At 35.3% G+C, this 23,110-nt stretch overlaps 2 protein-coding genes across 2 annotated transcripts; one reads left to right on the top strand and one right to left on the bottom strand.

Moving 5' to 3' along the window:
• Nucleotides 1-11,551: 11,551 nt before the first annotated feature.
• On the top strand, nt 11,552-15,354 carry LOC141720965 (organic cation/carnitine transporter 3-like). Its single transcript, XM_074523682.1, has one exon. It carries the CDS (start codon nt 11,971-11,973, stop codon nt 13,516-13,518), a length of 1,548 nt encoding a protein of 515 aa, XP_074379783.1. The 5' UTR covers nt 11,552-11,970; the 3' UTR covers nt 13,519-15,354.
• Nucleotides 15,355-15,494: 140 nt separating this feature from the next.
• On the bottom strand, nt 15,495-19,409 carry LOC141720966 (uncharacterized). Its single transcript, XM_074523683.1, has 4 exons — nt 18,343-19,409; nt 18,099-18,248; nt 16,726-16,911; nt 15,495-15,906 (listed from the first exon to the last, which is right to left on the bottom strand). Exons 1-4 carry the CDS (start codon nt 19,327-19,329, stop codon nt 15,826-15,828), a joined length of 1,404 nt encoding a protein of 467 aa, XP_074379784.1. The 5' UTR covers nt 19,330-19,409; the 3' UTR covers nt 15,495-15,825.
• Nucleotides 19,410-23,110: the final 3,701 nt, after the last annotated feature.

Raw genomic sequence — 23,110 nt, 5'->3', positions numbered from 1 at the left:
AATACTTATACAAGATTTTCCCTAAGCTTCTAATCCTAACGTCAACAGCTTTAGTCCTAGCTAAGAAGCCTGACAAAGCTGATGATGAAGAAGAACAGGAAGAAGACGAGATTAAGTCATCTTCCTCTTCCTATCTTCGACGAACAAGATGGCGAGTCATATGATTCGCTCTTGCTGACGGATAGCTTCCCGCCTTTCCTCCTCCAATCACTCCAGATGGCGATGGTAATCCATATAGAAGAATAGGAGGTGAGTTAGCACCTCCTGTGGGACAGAATCCCAGATCTCCTCAGGAATGGCTGTTACATGCCACTACTGCTGCCAGTCGGCACAACTTAGCTCCATTGTGAAGGTTTGGTTGTTCAAAAACATGTTGTATCGAACCATTGTGTTTTTGATAGAAGAAGGATGATAAGTGTGTGAGAAGAATATGATGGAAAGACTGATGTGAAGTGGTTGCTTATATAGGCAAGAGAATGCCAAGAGACGCAAAGATATTTAATGCTGACAGGTAGAATTAATTCTACCTCGTCTCCCTAGACTTTGAAAAAGAATAACAGTCATTGGAAAGAGGAAGCATGGTCTAGACCGCACAAAACACAAGAAACAACGGACTGTTCAAGTACAAATACCATTAATCCTAATCACAGTGACTATTAATCTTCCACTTCAACATATTCGAGTACAAACTGAGACTGTTATCAAATTTTATTCAAAGATAAGCCAAGTAAAGGATTAGACTGAGAAATCAGAATTTAGACCTATACCAGAACTTAACAGTCATCAGAACATAATTTCTTAACTCGAAAAAGGAATGCCTATCTTAGTAAATACTCATACAAGTTCTGAGTTATGGACGTCAGAACTTAATCATCAGAACGTGTAACTTAGAACTTGTCCTCAGAATTTGTGCAATAATGACACATTGACTGTTTTATCTAAAATAACATAGACCACCACAGAAATTTTCATCATTCAGATGGAGTGATTAGTGTGTGCATTAAGCTAAAAATAGACAAAGAGTAAAGTCTGATTCACTGCAGTACATCTTAGAAATAAGGCATAACTAAAATTTTGCTAAAGATCTGTCATTGTCCTGAAACCTACTGAAGAATGAGTTTATGCTTGAGTCCACCTCAACTGTTTTGTGCTAATTTTATGCATCTTTTGAAATTCTATTTTACAGTGGCTTCTCAGTGTAAGTGGGTCACGACTGTTTATCAGAATTTATGCTATTTTCAGAGTATTTCTCCAGTAATCATAGAGTGTGAAAATCACCAAGAAAATATTTTGCTTTTCTGATGCATATTTACTTAATACCAGCAATACACTTGGGTCGTCCCTTCCACATTTTTACTCTAGATCTCAAAGGAGTACCTGATTTTAATCTTTGATCTTTTTGCTTTTGCTTTTGATAAGAGAGGTCTATCAGCACTTAGTACATTCAGCAGTTTTACTAGTATCAGAACTTAACAGATGAGTAGCATTATTCTAATTTGTGACTTAGTAATAAGAGATACAAAGTGAACTTAACTAAGCTCAGTTATCAGAATTTGCTAGTGTCATAAGATTTCCACTGAAATAAGTACTTCTTCTATGGAATCATTTGTTTATTGAAGACTACTAGGTCAGTATCTAGCACAGTTATCCTCATAGGATTGAATAGGTACTAGAACAGACATATCATTTATCAGAGTTTAGAAACATATATCAGACAACAGTCAGTACTTAAAGACATTTATCAATTAAGCACAGAATACACAATGAGATTAATTCTGTAAATACTGAGCATAAAGTCTGATAACACAGAACAAGTCTAAGCAGATTTAGAGAAGGAACCTGAAACCATTCCAAGTTCATTTACCAATCTTGTAAAAGTAGCTTCACATAATGGTTTTGTGAAGATATCTGCCAACTGTTGATCTGTGGGAACAAAAGGCAATTCCACTGTACCTTCATCCACATGTTCCCTGATGAAGTGGTACCTGATGCTGATGTGCTTTGTCATTGAGTGTTGAACTGGATTACCTGTCATAGCAATAACACTTTGATTATCACAGTAAATAGGGATTTTGAAATATGTTAACCCATAATCCAGTAACTGATTCTTCATCCAAAGAATTTGTGCACAACAGCTTCCTGCAGCAATATACTCTGCTTCTGCAGTTGATGTGGAAATTGACTTTTGTTTCTTGCTGTACCAAGAAACCAATCTGCCTCCAAGAAATTGGCAGCTTCCACTTGTGCTTTTCCTGTCAATTTTGCAACCTGCAAAATCTGCATCTGAGTAACCTATTAGTTTAAAATCTGATTCTCTAGGATACCATAATCCCAGAGTAGCTGTTCCTTTAAGATACTTAAAGATTCTTTTTACAGCTGTTAAGTGAGGTTCTCTTGGATTTGCTTGAAATCTTGCACAAAGACAGGTAGCATACATGATATCAGGTCTACTAGCAGTTAGATATAGTAGAGAGCCAATCATACCTCTGTAGTCAGTAATATCTACTGATTTACCGGTATCCTTATCCAGTTTTGTTGCAGTGGCCATTGGAGTGGATGCACTTGAACAATCTTGTATTCCAAATTTCTTTAGCAAGTTTCTGGTGTACTTGGTTTGACAAATAAAAGTGTCTTCCTCATTCTGCTTGACTTGAAGGCCCAGAAAATAACTAAGTTCCCCCATCATACTCATCTGATATCTTGACTGCATAAGTTTGGCAAACTTCTTGCAAAGTTTGTCATTTGTAGATCCAAAAATGATATCATCAACATAAATCTGGACCAGAAGTAAGTCCTTTCCATGGTTGAGGTAGAACAGTGTTTTGTCTATTGTCCCTCTGTTGAATCCACTTTCCAGAAGAAACTGAGCTAAAGTCTCATACCATGCTCTAAGAGCTTGCTTAAGTCCATAAAGTGCTTTGTCAAGTCTGTAGACATAATCTGGATGTTTGGTATCTACAAAACCTGGAGGTTGTTCAACATATACCTCTTCCTCCAATTCTCCATTGAGAAAAGCACTTTTCACATCCATTTGAAAGACAGTAAACTTTTTGTGAGCAGCATAAGCCAAAAATATCCTTATGACTTCTAACCTAGCAACTGGTGCAAATGTTTCATCATAATCAATTCCCTCCTGTTGAGAATATCCTTTTGCAACCAGCCTTGCCTTATTCCTTGTAATTATGCCATCACTGTCAGTTTTGTTTCTGAATACCCACTTTGTACCAACAACAGATCTATACTTTGGTCTTGGTACTAGGGTCCAGACTTTGTTTCTTTCAAATTCATTCAACTCTTCCTGCATTGCTTGCACCCAATCAGCATCTTGAAGAGCTTCTTCCACTTTCTTTGGCTCAGTCTGAGAGAGAAAAGAATTGTAAAGACACTCATTTGAAGTACCTGTTCTAGTTCTGACACCTGCATCAGGATTTCCAATTATCAAATCAGGTGTATGTGATTTTGTCCACTTCCTTGCAGATGGAAGGTTTTCTCTAGAACTGGATGCTCCCCCATGATCCATGCTATCTTCATTTTCATTTTCTGATGCTCCCCCTGAAACTATGCTCTCTGAGTTGGATTCTTCAGTATTTAGATTTTCAGTACTATCAGAACTTGACTTATCAGAACTTGACGAATCAGAACTTGAAGAGCCAAATGCATGTTCGGATGTTTCTTGAGATGTGGTAGGATTTTGAGTATGCTTCCCCTGCATAGGGGCATCTTCATTTAACGTAGTCACCACAGTTTCAATAACATCAGAGTTTAATCCATCAGAGTTTGCAGTATCAGGACTTAGACTGTCAGGATTTTCAGTATCAGAATATGAGTCTTCATTTTCAAATCTCAGCTGATCATGGTCAACAAAATCTTTAAGACCAGTGATCTTCTTGTCATCAAAAGAGACATTGATAGATTCAATGACCACTTTTGTTCTCAAATTATAGACTCTGAAGGCTTTTGTGGAAAGTGGATATCCAACAAAGATTCCTTCATCAGCTTTTAGATCAAACTTTGATAGCTGTTCAGGATGAGTCTTGAGAACAAAACACTTGCATCCAAATACATGAAAATATTTCAGATTTGGCTTCTTTTTCTTCACCATCTCATATGGTGTTTTTCCATGCTTGTTAATGAGTGTTGCATTTTGAGTAAAACAAGCAGTCTGCACAGCTTCAGCCCAGAAATAGGTTGGAAGCTTTGCTTCTTCAAGCATTGTATGTGCAACTTCGATGAGAGTTCTATTCTTCCTTTCAACAACTCCATTTTGCTGTGGAGTTCCAGGAGCAGAAAATTCCTGCTTTATTCCATGGCTTTTGCAGAACTCTTCCATTATCAAATTCTTGAACTCAGTGCCATTATCACTCCTTAAAATTTTCACAGAATCTTTGACCATTTTATCCAGCTGTTTGACATGATCAATCAAGATAGATGCAGTTTCACTTTTTGTGTGCAAGAAATACACCCATGTGTATCTGGTGAACTCATCCACTATGACCAACGAATACTTCTTCTTTGCAATAGACATGACATTTACTGGACCAAATAGATCAACATGTATAAGATGATAAGGCTCAAGAATTGATGATTCAGTCTTGCTCTTGAATGAAGATTTTCTTTGTTTGGCTTTCTGACATGAATCACAAAGACCATCAGGAGCAAATACTGTGTTTGGCAATCCTCTCACAAGATCTTTCTTGACCAGTTCATTTATATTGTTGAAATTTAAATGAGAGAGTTTCTTATGCCAATTCCAGCTTTCTTCAATTGATGCTATACTTAACAGACAGATTGCAGAGCCATCAGTACTTGTTGAAAGCTTAGCTTCATAAATGTTACCACGTCTGTATCCTTTCAGAACAACTTTGCCTTTAGATTTACTCACAACTTCACAGTGTTCTTCAAAGAAATCAACATGATAACCTCTGTCACAGATTTGACTTATACTCAGTAGGTTGTGTTTAAGTCCTGAGACCAGAGCTACTTCTTTAATGATGACATTCCCAAGATTGATATTGCCATATCCCAATGTTGCCATCTCCATAAGAAACACTTGGGCCAGCTTTCTCCACAAAGTCTGATAGCAGGGCCTTATTTCCAGTCATATGTCCTGAACATCCACTGTCCAGAACTAGAATATTTTTCCTGTTGCCCTGCAATCACAAAGACCACTAATTATTAGTTTTAAGGACCCAGACTTGCTTGGATCCTTTGGCCTTATTAAGTTTGTTAACATTTGCAGCGGATTTAGCATCAGAGTTTATGTTAACATTTTTCTTATCAGAATTTACATTATCAGACTTTGAATCAGAATTTACACTAGAAGGAACAATGGAGACTTTCTTCAAAGAAGGTTTTATTTGATAATAATCATAGTACAAACTATGATATTCCTTACAAGTATAAATGGAATGCCATAAACTACCACAATGAAAACAAGGATTTTGTGGTTTGTATCTAACAGACTGACTCTTAACTCCTGATTTTGAAGGTAAGGAGTTAATATTCTTATTTTTCCTGCAAAAAGAAGCCAGATGGTTAGAACTTCCACAGTTATGACATGTTTTTCTAGGAGCATCAGGAACAGGTTTATAATCATTACTTTTATTTACACCTTCCTTTCCATTCCTATTTTTCCTAGGTGATTTTACCTTGTTTGCATTCTTGACATCTTTCAGCTTATGCTTAAGCTGCTTCTTTGTCATTAAGCCTATGTTTACTTCAGCTGTCTTTTCCTGTTTCAGTTTGTCAGAAGTTAATTCCTCTTTAACTTCTGATTTCTCATTATCAGACTTTACAGTTACAAACTTAACAGGTTTTAACATTGGCTTTTGCTTAACAACAGGCTTAATTTCTTCAGTTCCTTTATCATTCTTATTCTCTCCATAACCTAAGTCCTCTTTCCAATTTTCACTACTTAGCAAATTTTGAGTTGTTCTGCCAGAGTTAGTCCAAGTCCTGATTATCTCTCTTTCCTTTTCTAACTCAGTTTTTAGAGATTCATTCATTTTTAGCACTTCATCCCTAACATAAAAAGCATCATCTCTATCCTTCTGAGTTTGATGGAATATAACTAACTCTTTTTCTAAGAAATCATTTCTTTTCTTAAAAGCAAGATTTTCAGAAGTTAATCTTTCACATGTTAAGGTTTGATCTCTATAACTAACAAACATGGTTTTAAGATATCTTCTTAACTCATTAATATCATCAGTATGAAAAGCATAAGTAGTCTGAGGTACCTTTGTTTCAGCAGCTTCAGAACTGCTCTCAGCACTTTCTTTATCAGCATTTGCCATCAATGCATAGTTCTCCTCACTTTCAGAGTCTAAAGTGTCTGTCCAGCTTTTCTGCTTTGTGACAAGAGCCTTGCCTCTGTCACCCTTTACCTTCTTGTAGTCAGGAGATATGTGGCCTTTCTCACCACATTTATAGCATTTAACATTGGTGTAATCTCCTCTGTCAGACTTTCCTCCTCTGCCTTCAGATCTTCTGAAATTCTTCTTATCAGAACTTATGCTTTTTCTGGAAAACTTCTTTCCCTTCCTGAACTTCCTGTATGCAATCTTGGTGATTCCTTTCACCATAAGAGCACACAGCTTCATCATCTCCTCATCAGCAGTCTCAGGCAAGCTTTCAGAATCTGAGTCATCATCACTCTCAGAATTTGATGACTCAGTATCAGACTTTATGAAAAGAGCTTTACCCTTGTCTTTCTTTGAGGAAGCTGCCTTGGGGAATTCTTCTTCATCCTTAAGAGCAACTGTCCTTGACTTTCCTCCTTTCCTCTTGCTTCTTTGTTCCATCTCCAGCTCATGAGTCTTGAACATTCCATAGATTTCGTCAAGAGTTGTTTCATCAAGATTGTAGTTGTCTCTTATTGTCGTTGCCTTCAAATCCCAGCATTCAGGATGAGCTAACAGGAACTTAAGGTTTGAATCTTCAAGATCATACTCTTTATCAACCAATGACAAATCATTCAAAAGTTTGACAAATCTATCATATAAATCATTCAATGACTCATTAGTCTTTGAGTCAAAGTGTTCATACTCTTGAGTGAGTATTGTCTTCCTGTTCTTCTTAATTGTGTCAGTTCCCTGACACCTTGTTTCCAGAGCATCCCATATCTCCTTAGCAGTCTTGCAGTTGATTACCCTGTTTGACATTACATTATCAATGGCACTATGCAGTAAGTGTCGTACCTTAGCATCCTTAGCAATTGATGCTATGTCCTCAGCAGTATAATCACTCTTCTCCTTTGGTACGGTCATTGCTGCTTCACCTGCAACTGTAACAGCGAGTTTGGTTGGTTTGTGAGGACCTTCCTTGATTCTATCCAGGTATTCTGGATCTGTTGCTTCCAGGAACATGGTCATCCTTACCTTCCATATGGGATATTCAGATGGTCTCAGTATGGGGACTCTGATGGTCTCATACCGACTCTGAATTAGTGTATTTGGTGGTTCCTCAGTTGTGGTAGGCTTAGTTGGAGTTTCTATGTCCGACATGATTGTGTTTGGATCTTTAACTGTATGTAAGTTAACAGATAGGCTCTGATACCAATTGTTAGGTCACACACACACACACACACACTGTAGAGGGGGTGAATACAGTGTATAGTACACTCAAATCGAACTTTAAGAACTTAAGTAACAGAAAACAAACTTTATTGAAACAATAAACTCTGTTACAGTATGGAACTGTTACCTCTCAGTGATGAACAAATATCACGAGAGCTGCTAGGATTACAATGAATAATCTTTTCTAATAATGATAACACTTATAGTGTAAACCCTATGTCTGTGTTTATATACTACACAGTTACAAGATAATCGCTAATTGATATGGAATATAATTCTGCTTCCTAAAATATATCAATCAGATATCTTTTCTTCCAAGTATTCCATTCTTCACGGAATTCCTTCTTCATGCATATCTCTTCTTATGTTTATCTCGATCTTATTTCCTTTAATCAGCTACTGTCCTTATCTGATTGTCCTTCAGCACTTAAGTTCTGATATCTATCTTCTGATGATTATCTCCTGATAATATAAGTACTGATATCCTTAAGTCCTGACTTCCAGTATAAGTACTGATCAACAGTTAAGTACTGATTTATCCTGTTCACGTAAGATCTGAAAGCTAAACATAAAACATATTAGCCATGACATTATCAAATATATCTAACATCCATAAAATTAATTTAGGTGAATTAGCAGCTGGAATGACCTGAGTTCCATCAATGAAACCTAATTTCAGCTTTGCAGATAATGCGATTGTAATCGATCTGCCCCAATGATGATAGTTTTGATTGTTGAGTAATTCTGTGACAAGCGAAAGACCTGGATGATCAGCAGAACTTAGGTAATATGGATGATTAAAGTCTATTACAGTGTTGTTCGTCATTGTGGCTTGATTTTGATTATTAGATCGTAGTGCGGAAGCGTAAGATCGCATATGTGAGTAAAAATGAACATATCAAGAGAAACCTGGCTCTGATACCATGTCAGTTTTGTAAATGAAGCTCCATTAATAGAGTAAAGAATGTAAGCTAGAGAAAGAGATGAAGATGACTTAAGAAGTAAGAAATAGAAAATCACTAGATAAAATGTATGTAATCATCTTAATTCTGTTACAATGCTCCTACTGAATTATATATATTTCTAGACTACAGACTAAGCTATCACATTCTCTAACTAACTGCTGAGCTGGAAAACACACAGGCTGGACCACAGGCTGGATCACAGGAGGCTGGACCACAGTCAGCCACCTTTCACTATGTTGATGTCAGCTGATATGTCATCTTGTTCTTGAGTTGCTTTGGTATCTTGTTCTTGAGTTATACTTGTTCCTGAAGTGTTAGTAGCTGAAACAATAACTAATGGACAATAGTGGTTAATTGCGTTTTATATTTTTGGTAGCTAATGCAACAGAGTAGTCATTTTTCCAAGCCACCGATCTACCTGTACGAGAGCAAGTCACCAAAGGGAGAAAAATACCTTAAGTCTATGGTAGCTCTTAAATTCTATTAAATGAGTTCACTATTTATAACATATTAAATATTGCGGTATGGTTTGAACCGTATTTCAGAAATTTAAAACTATAACCCGCACTGCACCGTGCGGTTTATTAAAATTTCAAACCCAATCCGCAACTGCACCACGAAAATTAAAAACCGTGTTTTGCGGTGCGAATTGGTGCGGTGCGGGCGGTTTTTGCGATTTGTACGGTTTTCTGCTCACCCCTAATATTAATCCGAGACCAAAATGTTATGTACATCTTAGATAATAGCTGGATTGCCCCTATCATTTGGCATATTTTTTACAGCTCACAAACGGCGTCAACACGAAGTTGACAGAAGTATAGTAATTGTAACGTTATTGTAACTCTAGCATGTTTTTTACTAGATAGTAAACCATAGGTACACAAAGTGTAAATTTAGCAAACTTCAGGTACAATAGCTGCAATTAACTCATATATGACAAGACATCAGATTTTTCATAACGACCAAAGTCAACAACAACAAGAACAATTACAAAAATAATGTTGAAAACAAAAGAAGGCCTAATCACAGCTTTGCTCATCTTCTTTTCTTTTTACGGCAGCAACATTCGTTTTTTCAATTTCTTTTCGTTCGTCTAGATTCTTCTAAGCAATCCAAGTATAACAACATGATCACGATTTTTTAGTTCAAGTTGTCGGTTCTACAATAAATGAACGACCTATACAATACTCATCTATCAATTGCAAAGATAGAAGTTGATTAACAATTTAGGTTTTTGAATCATGGGGTTAGAAACCGTTTATGACCCGTTTATGACCCGTTTGCAATATGTAATTCTGGGATTAATACGTAAAATTCGGCAAATAGCCATTGTCCACTTAATTTGACAAAAATACTAGAAATACCCTTACAGAGTTAACTTGACTTCACAGATATACACATTTTGCACAATTTTAAGAATTCTAGCATGCTTTTTGTTAGATATTAAAATACAGATACACAAAGTGCAACTTTTGCAAACTTCAGGTACAACTTACCGCCATTTACTCCAAATTTTAAGAACCTTTGTTTTTTATACAACGGAGTTAAAATACATATATGGGAATGATGTAATTTTGATACGGCAGACGATATTCACATTTCACAAACATATCACATTTCACAAACATATCATGGCAAATTGTGTAAGTGGACTGTCGGGGGCAACAGATTCTTACTTGACTACTCCCCTTTCAAAAACGCGATGACTTGCGAGTTGCGATGACAATAGAATCCAAATATTCCTGTAACCACATCTCTAGTAAAAATTAACGGGACTTTACCGCAATAAAATTATCTAATTACTCACGCATTCATGTCTCCTTACTGATATTGCGTACAACTGGATTCAGAGATGATAACTGGAAACTCAGTCGAAGATTAATATAAGTATGTCCCCTCCTCCATTTCAATCCCCTTCTAACAACATTAGCAAGAAGCAAATAATATTTCTCAAGTGATACAAAACCCTATCCATGGGCTATAAATAGCCCAAAAAGGTAAGATTTTGGGATTAATCACTCTCTGACACTCGTATACACACACATCCACCCTTCATTCATATCTATCTAATTTTCCCCAAAAGCGAGTCCTTACTCTCACACCGGAGGCGCCACGTGACTCAAACCTCCCTTCCGGTATTGTTTTGTAGGAGCCCCACCACAGCTACACTTCCACAACGACGAAGGTTTCACGTACGGCGACGAAGGTTTCACGTACGGCGTCGAAGGAGTAGCCCAACCAGGAGCTATCAAGATGAATAGACATAATTTGGCACTTCACCAAAATAAGAAGTAGGTCTTGTTATCACGTTTTATGTCACTTGTTCCCCATTTTTGCTAAACGAACTCTTCTCTCCCTTTTTGCTGCTTGTGTTCAGTTTTATCACAAAACAAATGGAGCCCAAATTCCGGCATCTCTAGGCTCTAGCCCTGCCGATCTGTTCAATACACTGGCCAGAGTGATGACTTAAAATTGTGTCATGTAAATATATAAGTGATAAAAAGTTCACAAGTTAGAAGTTATTTAGATATTTAAAAGTTATTTAGATATTTGAATAATTTTAGGTATAAGTTAGGTATAAGTTGCTAATATGCTTGGTAACTCATAACTTATAAGTTATATTTTTTATTAAAAAAATCAAAATTTTAATATACATGAATATATTATTTGAAATACAAAATTTAGAATTGAAATATTAAAATATAAATTATTATATAATACTTACGGTAATTAATCTAACTATTTATTTAATAAAAATAAAGCTGATGAATACAATAAGTAAAACCAGGAAAGTATAACATAAGCACATAGCTAACTTTCAATTTGTCATCATTTAAGTCACAATGTAGTTCATTAAGCAGAATACCCAAACGTAGAACGCTTATTTTCATGCATTTTAGTTGGGAAAATGTTTAGCCAAACGGGCAGTAAATGATCAAGTTGTACAGCAGATGAGAAGTAATGGTCGTTCTCAGGATGCAGACTCGATCAGTGGACGCTCTACGTAGGTTAGTTGCAAATTTTAAGAACCTTTGTTTTTTTTTATATAGCGCAGTTAAAATAAGTGTACATATATGGGAATGATGTCATTTTGATACGGCAGACAATATTCACAATCATAAACTGTGCAAGTGGACTGTCTCCGGGGGCAACCGATTCTCACTTGACTACACCCCTTTCAAAAAGATGACAACAGGATCCAAATATTCCTGCACTCACGTCTCTAGTAAAAATCAAAGGGACTTTACCGCAATAAAAAATCTAAATACTCACGCTTTCATGTCTCCCTATTGATATTGTGTACAGCTGTATCCGGAGATGATAACAGTGAACTCAGTCGAAGTTTAATATAAGTACGTCCCCTCCTCCATTTCAATCCCCTTCTAACAACATTAGCAAGAAGCAAATAATTTTTCTCAAGTGATACAAATATGGATGATAAAAATTGTGCAACTCCACTAGTTTCAAAGGCAGCTGAGCAGGACTCATCACTAGAAGAGACAATTGAAGAATGCATAGGCGATTTCGGATGGATTCAGTTTCTCCATGTTGTGCTTGTATCTTTTGTCTGGACATTTGATTCACAACAAACATTCATCACCATCTTCACCGATGCACAACCAACATGGCACTGTCTTCCAGGCTATTCCTGCAGCTCAAATATCTGTTTTCTTCCGAAGAATTCTTGGTCTTGGGACAAGCCAATGCGGTCATCTATTGTATCAGAATGGTCCCATGAATGTGATAGCTCACTCATCACTGGTCTCCCAACTTCATCTTTCTACTTGGGCACCCTTGTAGGTGGCTTTCTTCTGGTATCATTAGCTGATTCATCTTTTGGTCGCAAAAACACCATGCTTTTATCATGCATGGTCATGTCGATTTCTGGAATACTCACCACTCTCTCCACCAACATTTGGATATACTCAGTCTTAAGGTTTATTTCAGGTTTTGGCAAGGCAACAATGGGTACTTGCTCACTTGTGCTATCTTCCGAACTTGTTGGGAGAAAATATAGAGGCCAGATTGGAACCATTGGCTTCTTTTTTTTCACACTCGGGTTTTTATCTTTGCCAGCTATAGCATATTTGAACAAAGGATCTTCGTGGAGAACAATATATTTATGGACTTGCACTCCCGGGTTGCTCTACTGCTTTCTCGTATATCTCTTTGTTCACGAGTCTCCCAGGTGGCTTTTTATTCAAGGACGAAAGGAAGATTTTCTAAGAACTCTACAAAGTATTGCTCCTAAAAATAAAGGTAATATCCTAACTTTAGCTGCCATTTCAAATATTTCAGCAGTCGACCAAAAATCTGAGACGGTGAATATCTACTCTTCCATTAAGATGTTGTATGAGAGAAAATGGGCGACACGAAGATTATTTGCAGCTATGGTCGTTGGGTTTGGAATTGGACTAGTATACTATGGCTTGCCATTAGTTGTTGAAAACTTGAATTTCAACATTTATTTGAGCACAGTCCTTAATGCATTGTCTGAGTTTCCTGCTACATTGGTCACTTATTTGCTTATAGGAAAAGCAAAAAGACGAAATGCAGTATTCATTTTAACTACGTTATGCTGCATCTGTAGCTTGATCTGTGTGATTACAGCTTCAAGTAGATGGAAAGGAGTTCAAGTTGTGATGGAACTAGTGTCCTTCTTTAGTGTATGTACAGCATTTGATGTGCTAATGATCTACACACTAGAGCTGTTTCCGACTTGTATCAGAAACTCGGGTGTAACGATAGTGAGACAAATGATGGTTGCTGGTGGTGCCGCTAGTCCAGTGTTGGTAGGAAGAGGAAAGGGCTTAGTTTCGTATTTAGTGTTTGGATTGACAATAGGGATTTGTGGGGTGTTTGTAATGTGGTTACCAGAGACTAGAGGTGAGACAAGTTGTGACACACTGGATGAGGAGGAAAGAAAGGAATCCAAAAGAGCATCTACATTACCAGATAATCAGGATGTTTTAGCCTGAGAGACTGATTAATTAGTTTGGATTACTTACAAAAACTGGACATGTCAAAAAAAACTAAATACTGGTAAGAACAATATTTGTTTGATATAGTATTGTTGTGTGCAACTTGTACTGAATCATGTATTATGTACTTGGATATTAAATTGAAACACAAATCAAACATTAAATAGAAAATAAAAGATAACATGAGTATTACAAACGATAATCTTACTTTTAAGTTCCAAGTTACGTGACGCATCCTGAATACATACAACGTAGGTTTCGCAGATGTCTAATCAGTCAATTTAGGCGATAATAATTACATAATCAGGACAATTTTAAGTGATCAGTGATAGGGGCATGGGTATGCAAATAATTGTTTTACTGGATATATTAGAAGAATCAAATTTGGGAGGTGAAGAACATATGTTTGCACATAAAAGAGAAAAAGATGAAACTTACTAGCTGTTATGAATTGGTGTGGTATCTGTCGCTGTTATCATGTTTCCGGAATGTGATATGAAGACAACATCATGGTTCATCAGTCAGTGAGGACAGAAAAGACAATGATTTTGGTGATGCTCGTATCCATTGTATTCTATTGATTTGGAGGTAGCTAGAGCTCTTCCAAGTTGTAATTGTATTATTGGTCTGGTTCTTTGACTCGCACCTTCACTGATGCACAGTCAACATGGTACTGTCTTCCATGTGTCCCATCACTCGATGGAAACCCAAACAACTTGTGTGACTCAAATATATCTGCCTACTTCCCAAGAATTCATGATCTACATACATCTGTTGTCAGGAATACATGTGTTGTATCCACAGTGCTCTCTCGAGTGTACTAGCTCAGTAATCTCTAGCATGCCCGCCTTGTCATGCTCTTCTTTTGTAGGTGGATTTATTATATTAGTAGGACTAGATGACTCTTCTTTTGGCTGAAAGAGCACTATGCTCTTGTATAAAGCGAGAATCGGACTTAATTGGTGGAGGCACCGTTCATGGATTAATCGGGTAATCGGAGATTAATCAAAATCAGGAATCGGCATGGCAAACATAGGGACTTGCACTTGTTTGCTTGTGCTCTCATAGTAGCGAGTGAGCAAAAGGTGCAAAGGCAAAACAGGGACTGCCGGAATCTTCATGTTCACTGCAGGCTTTCTTTCTTTTGCCTGTTATTGCATACTAGGAGACAATCCGTTGGAAGCACGAGATTAAAACTATTGTGAGACAAATGATGATATTTGGGGGGTGCAACTAGTCCATTGCTTGCCACTGGAAGAGGAAAGGGCGCAATCTAAATTAGTTAAGATGTCAATTTATGAGAAATACACTGTCCACATTTTCAAATTTTACAGGGCTCTTTTAATTAGGATGGAAATAAGGTGTCAGTATCCAGCAACCGTGTAGCTGGGAAAATCCAAGTATCAGTTGTATCCTCTAGTTGCCATAACCCGTAGCAGTACAAGTTCATTTCTCGGTTTAGTGTCCCACGCATCTCCAAGACTATTTGGGCAGATAATTACAAATATTACACCAGCAATGAGACTCTGGGACTTTCTCTCAAGTGGTTTTCAGGCATGTTTATCAAACAGTAACCTAACCTGGAAGGCTGGAACCATGTATTTATCATCCAATGAGAATCTGGGTAAAGCAATATAGTCTTCTGATGATAAGATGCTTGCTGCTATAGAGCTCAACTTTGGCATCTGAACAGAATATGGTACTTAAATTCTTCCTAGGTTAAATACTTGTAGAAATACTGATTAATTTGTGAGTGAGCAAATTTTCATAGCATATCATGCAATAAATTGTTGAAACAAGCTAGCATATTGTTTTTCCAATATACAGTCAGTAGCTCATACTGAATGGAGGTAAAATGTCCAAGGATAGTAAAATACATGGATAGACACTAGTACAAATAATAAACAAACGCAACTGTGTCAGAACTCCGCTGTCTTAATAGACCAACAGGCAGCAATGAAAACAACACAAGATTCGTAAATGAGTTATAGCACTAGTAAACTGACCATTTGCAAAATGATGTTGGTCAGTAAATTTCAGCAAACTTGTATCATACACATCGAGAACAGCTCTTTGAGCAACACATGTTTGCAACTTATGGCAGTAAAGTTAAGTTCTACACAGTAGCATTACAAATTTAAAATATATTTAAATTAATACGAAATGTGTTACTGTATGTAACAAATCATCAGCGAATAGAGCACAATAATGATCTCTGTACCTAGCACCTCATTTACCTCAGATCTTACTTGTAAAACTCCAACAAAAAGGATGAGCACATTTCATTCAAATTATTAGACAAGCTTATTTGTACTGCTGTGAGACCTCCCATACCAGCTTATCCATGAACTGACATTTTTTATCAAATCCCCACCCTGGATTGCTCTGCAAAACATTTTGACTATGTGAAGGAAAGCTTAAACAATACATGACAGTAGCAACGGAAAATCAGTGGCTTCTGATAGTACTAAATACTAATGCAAAACAAGAGAAATATAGATGAATGAAGATTTTTCAGATATTATCCTTCTGCTCTAATTATGTTGTACTTTTCAGAAGATCTTGATTTGTGAAACCTCAACTATTTTATATAACTACCCTTATAACTACTGAAGTAAATAATGGTGGTACAACATACTTGCACTCTTGCAAATATTGTTCTACATTATTGAACTTTAACAAACACAAGCACAGAATTGAATTGTAATGTATAACTATGTCCTCATATATTTAGTAGACTTGGTATCCCTTTATTAATTCTTGACCAGCCAATTTTCCATTATTTATCTTGTCTATTTAAATGTGTCTAGGGTGATTTATTGAAGAGTGAGGAGAAAAAAAGAGAGAAAAAAAATCTAATTTAGGATGTAGCATAATATTTCCATCCGAATGCAAGTGTACTATCTTAAATGAACACGGGATCCCATTAAGCATTGCTCACTGATTTTTTATGTTTTAAATATGCACCTTTCCATTTTAAAGTCGTGTTTCTCCTGTTTTCAGACAAAAACTTTATTCAAAGAACATTACTTTTGTTGTAATAAAAGTCATCCAGTGCATGAGATGAAGAAAATCACATAGATACGTCGTAGAACGAATAAGCTACTGTTAAAACTTTTATCTTTTTGCTATCACTTTATATTAATTAAATTATCGAGCATAATGGATTGTAGTAGAAAGAGAATCATTTGCAAGCAGGCCAACCTGAAGAGACAGAACAGCACGATTTGTAAACCGCTTCACAGAATCTGGTGCACTCTCAGGAAGAGTTTTTGCAACTCTTTCCAGCTCTTCCATCTGTTTCTTAGAAGTTACCCTATCCGGTCCACTGTAGTAATCAACAATCTGTTTCATAAGGGGGACTTGCTTCATTGCCTCTTCCACGGCTTCCTGGATTAGTAAAAAAGAACAATATTACAAATGAAAAGAAACAAATAGGTGGGAATTAAAGAACAACATGATTGACTTTTTATTTATGAATATGGACAAGAAACGATAGGAACCAATATATAGCTAAGTAACACTTTTAGATGATTACTTAATTGCAATAGCTCCCCCAAACTAATCATCTCAATTAGAGATATAGAGTTCAATTTCTATCAGAAACTATAAGTAGGAAAAGAAAGGAGTTCACATCCACAATTTAACTTCAAGTATTATTCGTTCTCATGACAGCATAAAGGTAGGGGGGGGAGATCATGGACTGGTCGAGTGCAAGACTGATAGGTAGTTGCATAGGAAATACAAAAGTAATTTATCAGAACTTGGCTCTACACACCTTAGTAACATCAGGCAATGCATTAATATCTGCAGTTTAGCTTTAAAAAAATAGATGATGTATACTAGATTAAGACTTTTACTGAAGGTCACAACATTGTTTGGAGAAAGCTTATTGCAAAATTTTCATGTATGTAAAAAAAGAAAACTTGTGGGTGCATAAAATATGTCCTATGACAACCTAGACAGGTCACAGTCACCTCTTTCCCATTTATTAAGTCAGTCTATTATTAATGTATTAAATAAACAAAATACTTCCCATACAATACAAACTTCAATATTCATAGAAAGAAACTACTTTCTGTGTTTATGCCAGCTTATGAAGGGAAATGTAGATTGTCGCAAATTATTAACGAAATAAATGGCACACACACTTGGTATAAATTACGACTCCCATCAAACACTTGATATTGTACTCTCGCCTTTTTTTTTTTTTTTTTTTTTGCTAAATAAAAAATAATGTACTCTCGCCTTTTACATGTTCTAATGCATGGTTTTACTATTATTGCATCGTCAAATCAGGGAGTTATTCATAACCAATTCAATTTAATTCTCTACTCCGAAAAATCATTTCTAAGAGCAACATACACTAACATTTTAGCTATACAAATCTAGAAAACATGTAGGCACTTCATCGTTGTATTCCAATACATTATAACATTATCTTGTCTTTAACTCTTTTTACATTATTAGAGTTTCATTTATAAATGCAACAAACTACGAAACAGGATTGAATATGGACAGCAAAATAAGGAAGTATCAAAGAGTTGGATCACATTGCAAAAGAGCAAAGATATTACCTCCCACTCTTCATGACTTTGAATATTTTCATAAGCCATTAGAAAAGGCTTCGCCTTATCAAAACACTCCCGGAGAGTCATAGGAGGCTTCTCATCAATATCAGGATTGCTTTCAAAATCCCCAAACAAGTACTCTGGTTCACATTCAATCTGCAAAAAAAAAAAAAACCAACACATCTATAAACACATAATCTACCAAAATACAAAAAAAAAACTTGTAAACTTAAAACTACCACATCAATACCGCGTAATTAATATGCATTGCTTCAATAAAAGCATCTTGTTGAACCGACGGCAGAACACTCTCACTCATTTCCTCAAACCCTTCCACTAACTGATTCATAGTCTCAGGCCCGAGCCTTTGAGCCAATTTCTCCCCATCAGCCGGATCACCAATAAAACACCCGTCATCGTCATCATCATCCTCCTCCTCATCCTCAAACCGCCCCCTCCCTCCTCTGCCTCCTCTCCCACCGCGTCCTCTAAACCCCCTCCCTCCTCTTCCACGCCCTCTCCCACCACCTCGTCCACCACTCTCCATCACCCTCTCCCCTCTATCCCCTCCCACACTATCACCACCACCACCACCACCACCACTCCCATCACCTCTCGACAAAACCTCCATGGCGTGTTTCCTCGCATCCTCCGGATTATCAAACTTCTTCCCCGGAGTCCTCACATTCGCATTCACATTAACATTCTCACTTTTCCCCAAATTCTCCTGCCTAGCCTTAAAAAACCTATTCTCTTGCTGCTCAACACCAATTCTACTCCCACCGCCACCGCCTTCGATCTTCCCCCGCCCCGTGCCAGTGCCAGCTAATACATTAACTAACCCGACACGAACATCTTCCTGATCTCCTCTCCTTCTATTCACAACAAACTCATCAATTCCCTCACCAGACTTCTCTTCCTCCTCTATCCTATGAATAAACTCCGGCACTTTCCGCCCAAACCCTATCGGGTCGGGTCGGGTCGGATGATCCGAAACCGAATAATCAACCCCGGCGCCCGGAACCCTAGATTCTACGACGCCGCGTCCATGTCCGGGAGTTGAGAAATCGGGGCTTTCATCAATAGGATTACCAGGAACGGATTTGACGAAATTGTAAAGAGGATCGACGCCGGCACCGCGGCCACGACCTCTGCCGGCGCCGGAGGAGAAAGGAGCAGTGAAAAGTCCGGCGGTTTTGCCGATTGGAGATGTGAATCTAGTAATGCTGCGTCTCATGGTTGTGCAGTGTTGCTCAGAGTATTCGTTTGAATCTGTAGGGTTTTAGAGTTTCATTTCATTTCATTTCCTCGTCTCTGCTCTGATTTTACTTGAGTATTATTTATTTATATTATTATTAATTAAATATAATTATACATTTTTTACTTCAAAAAAAATAGAGAATTTACCAAAAATACTAACTTTTCTAAAAAAAATTGCGATTTTACTATCTTCTGATTTTTTTTGCAAAAATACGGAATCAACCATATATGCAACTAGTTGAATAAAGTTTTTTTGATTAATTTGAGTTTGCATGTAGTTGTATTGTAAAAACTCGTCAAAGGTTGTGCCAAAAAACCGTATTTTTGCAAAAAAAATTGAAAAATAGTATTTTTGTAAATTAAAAGGTATTTTTGCAATTTTTTTAAAAATAAGATAGTATTTTTGCATAAATATTTTTAAACTTGGGTATTTTTCAAAAAAGCCCAAAAAAATATTACCCAGTTTTTTTAAAATAATTATTTATTGTGAATTTGGTGTTTAATAGTAATAAAATCAATGACCTTTAAGTTTATAGAGTTCATCGTACAAGTCATTAAAATAGTTTTTTAAAAAGTTGTAACTCCTAATTAAATTTTGAAGCTTAATTTTGACTACAAATTAGTTTTTTATAAGAGAAAACATATCATTAGGGATTAATTGGCAAGAAAAATAATGAGTGTTGGGATGATATTCAGTTTAATTTTATATTATTATATTATTAAGAAATTCATAACTTTAGAATTCATACATTACTTTTTAAATAGTTGATGTTAAAATTTTATTTTCCTTTTATATTTTATTTTAAATTATATTTGTGTAAATTACAAGTTATTTGCTGGTATTTACGAAAATGTGAAGAATTGGAGATAAATATATCATTATAATAATATTTGACAATTTCTTTACGCGAAAGTTAAGTGTTATATTTAGAAAAATGAATAAAAATTATAAAATTATTAAATTATTAAAAATGATGAAAAAAATGTACTAATAAAAATATTTAAGTGTCTAGTAATAATTTATTATTTGTAATAAATATAAACTTTATCCGAGCGGAGTCGAATTACCGAGTTCGATCTGAGTCCGAGCTAAACGGGCCGAACAGACAAAAAGGTCAGTTCGACCCGTTTACCCATCTGATCTCATTTTCATGTTCAAGCTTAGCTAATTTAAGAAAATGAGTCGAGTTTACTTAAACAAACCCATTCCGAGTTGTGTTCACGAACGGTTTTGTTCAATTACAGCCTTATACAGTGGATCTTTCAACCCTAAATGATAATTCAGGGGTCGTTTAATTCGAGTTCGAGCAATTTTGTAATCAGGTAATTCTGTAATCAGGTATAGTTTCGTTTATTTCAACTCCATACCTAGTCTTTGGTTAACAAAAATATGATATCAAACCCTTTCCACGAACCCCAAGGGTATGAAATTTTCATACCCAATGGAAAAAATTTGTACAAGAGGGGCGTAACAAACTTTATTTTCACTATTTTCATTATATATTTAAACAATTTCATGTAAAATATAATAAAAATATAAATTAATGAAGCAAAAATATATTAAATTTATAATTAATTGAATAATTTAAAATAATTAAAAATATATATATTTTTTAAAATGAACGTATTCATCTCGGCACTCAACTAAACATAATTTATCAAAATAATACATCAACCTCATACCACTTTAACCCGATTTTTGATTCCAATCTCTTATTACTATTTGAACCTAAGTGGGTTATCATACCGTAATCAAATTAAAAATATTATCCTTTTTTCATGTTAGGAAAAGATAGAAATTGAACAGATTGAATTACTAAAATTTCGTAATAAATTAAAGTGAATTCGAATGAAATTTTTTAAGCCCTTTAATGCTAATAATTTGTTAAAATAAGTAGGAAATAAGAGTATAATTTTTGAAAATGATATACAGTATTCAATGTGTGTTAATTCAAATGGTCAAACAAATGACCATTTTTAAACATTAAACAAATGCATTCTTGCTTATTTAAAAATTAGATTAGTTTCCGAGCAGATTCTCAGTTATATTTTAATTAATTTCTGAAAAATTATTTTAAAATAGCATAATTTGAATAGATATTAATATAATATTTTTAATACATAATAATGAGAATATAAAAAATCATAAATATTGAAACTTAAAAAATAATATTACCCTAATTACAAATATTGATAGTCTAACTTTTTATTAAATATAAAAAATAAAATAAGGAATATTTGTGTAAATAAAATTAATCTTAAATAAGATAAAATTAGTGGAGGAACGGAAATTATTGAAAATTTTTAATTTAAAAATATAAAAATGAGGAAGAATGGGAATGAGAGAGAGAGAGAGATTTGAATGAAAGTAAATTAAATGAAGAAATGATTGTTAGTGGAAGATAACATCAAATGTAATATCCGGGAAATTCGCATATTATATTTTATGAATAAATGTGAATTTGTGTGGGATTAAAAATTATTACATGGATTTACTTTTTTTCAATTTGATGTGCTTATAAGTTGTATATGTATTGATGTAGATATGACAACGAAATGAAAACATGATCGATACGAGTTATCGTGTAATACACGTAAATGAGTACGTGTATCGTTTTACTGAAAAATGATTATTTATGAAGATTTAAGAAAAATAAATGAGCTTTGATTTTCAAGTGAAATTATGTGAATACATGATGATATGGTCGCATGTGTTAATGCGATTGTTAGGTAATGAATCATACATGGAAGGGAAGTGAATATGTTTTGGTGTTTTTATGCTTTTCTTGAAGTGTTTATGGTGGTGAACAAAGTAAATTAAAATCTTGTGGTGAAATGTGTTAATACTAAATTTAAACAAGTAAGAAAAATGAACACAGATCTTTCAAAACTCACTTAATTTTATATTAAAATTAAGAATGTTTTGCTACAAAATTTTTAGGCTCTTTGTTGTTAAAAAGCTTAGCTTCTTCCTTGAGAGAATACAATATTTTTCTTATCTGAAATTGTTACTGCTAACAAAGGACCAGTGTTAACTTTATAGAGTAGTTAAACACTGGTTTACACAACATGTAATAAGAAGTGCTAATCACTTTAGCAACATGTCACTAATCTTTCCATTTCTGGCTTAGCATGTCTTTCCATATTGTGTTAACTTTGATCTTCCTTTGTCAGTTAATCTTTACCCTTTATCTTGCACTCTTCAAGCTGTTTTTTGTAGACTTGTCAATCCAGCTGATTGGATTATTTGTTGATTGATAATCTTGGATATTTAATTTGATTGTATTATGCATTTGAGTTTCATTAGAGGTCTTCAGTTAGCTGTTAGAGAACTGACATCTTGATAAGTATAAAGGCTTACCGAGGTCTCACAGTTCTTTAATGATTCTTGACTTATCGAAGTCTTTGAGTTCTCTATAAGGGAATTTGGCTTGTCGAGATCTCTTATCTTCATGTATTCATTTTGGCTTATCGATATCTCTGAGTTCTCTAGTGACAAATAGACTTATCGATATCTCAGAAATCTCTAGTGATATTTTGACTTATCGATATCTCAGATATCTCTAATGATATTTTGACTTGTCGATATCTCAGAGTTCTCTAGTAGCTTTTCTTGACTTCTCGATAAGTCATTCTGGAGTTCTCGAATGACTTCTCTATAACACTTAATCTGTGACTTGTAGACTTCTTGACTTATAATGTTTTTCACAAAACAGATTTATTCAACTCCAAACTTCTTCACATTTTCTCTGAGGCAT

This window comes from Apium graveolens, chromosome 4 (assembly GCF_009905375.1).
Source record: "Apium graveolens cultivar Ventura chromosome 4, ASM990537v1, whole genome shotgun sequence".
NCBI classification, from domain to species: Eukaryota; Viridiplantae; Streptophyta; class Magnoliopsida; order Apiales; family Apiaceae; genus Apium; species Apium graveolens.
This window is presented reverse-complemented; position numbering and strand designations above follow the sequence as displayed.

Coding starts and splice junctions, on each gene's coding strand:
- LOC141720965 (XM_074523682.1), top strand. CDS start 11,971: ATGGATGATAAAAATTGTGCAACTCCACTAGTTTCAAAGGCAGCTGAG.
- LOC141720966 (XM_074523683.1), bottom strand. CDS start 19,329: ATGAGACGCAGCATTACTAGATTCACATCTCCAATCGGCAAAACCGCC. Junction 18,249..18,342: donor CAATGCATATTAATTACGCG/GTATTGATGTGG, acceptor TTTTTTTTGCAG/ATTGAATGTGAACCAGAGTA. Junction 15,907..16,725: donor GTGCTGTTCTGTCTCTTCAG/GTTGGCCTGCTT, acceptor AATGTTTTGCAG/AGCAATCCAGGGTGGGGATT.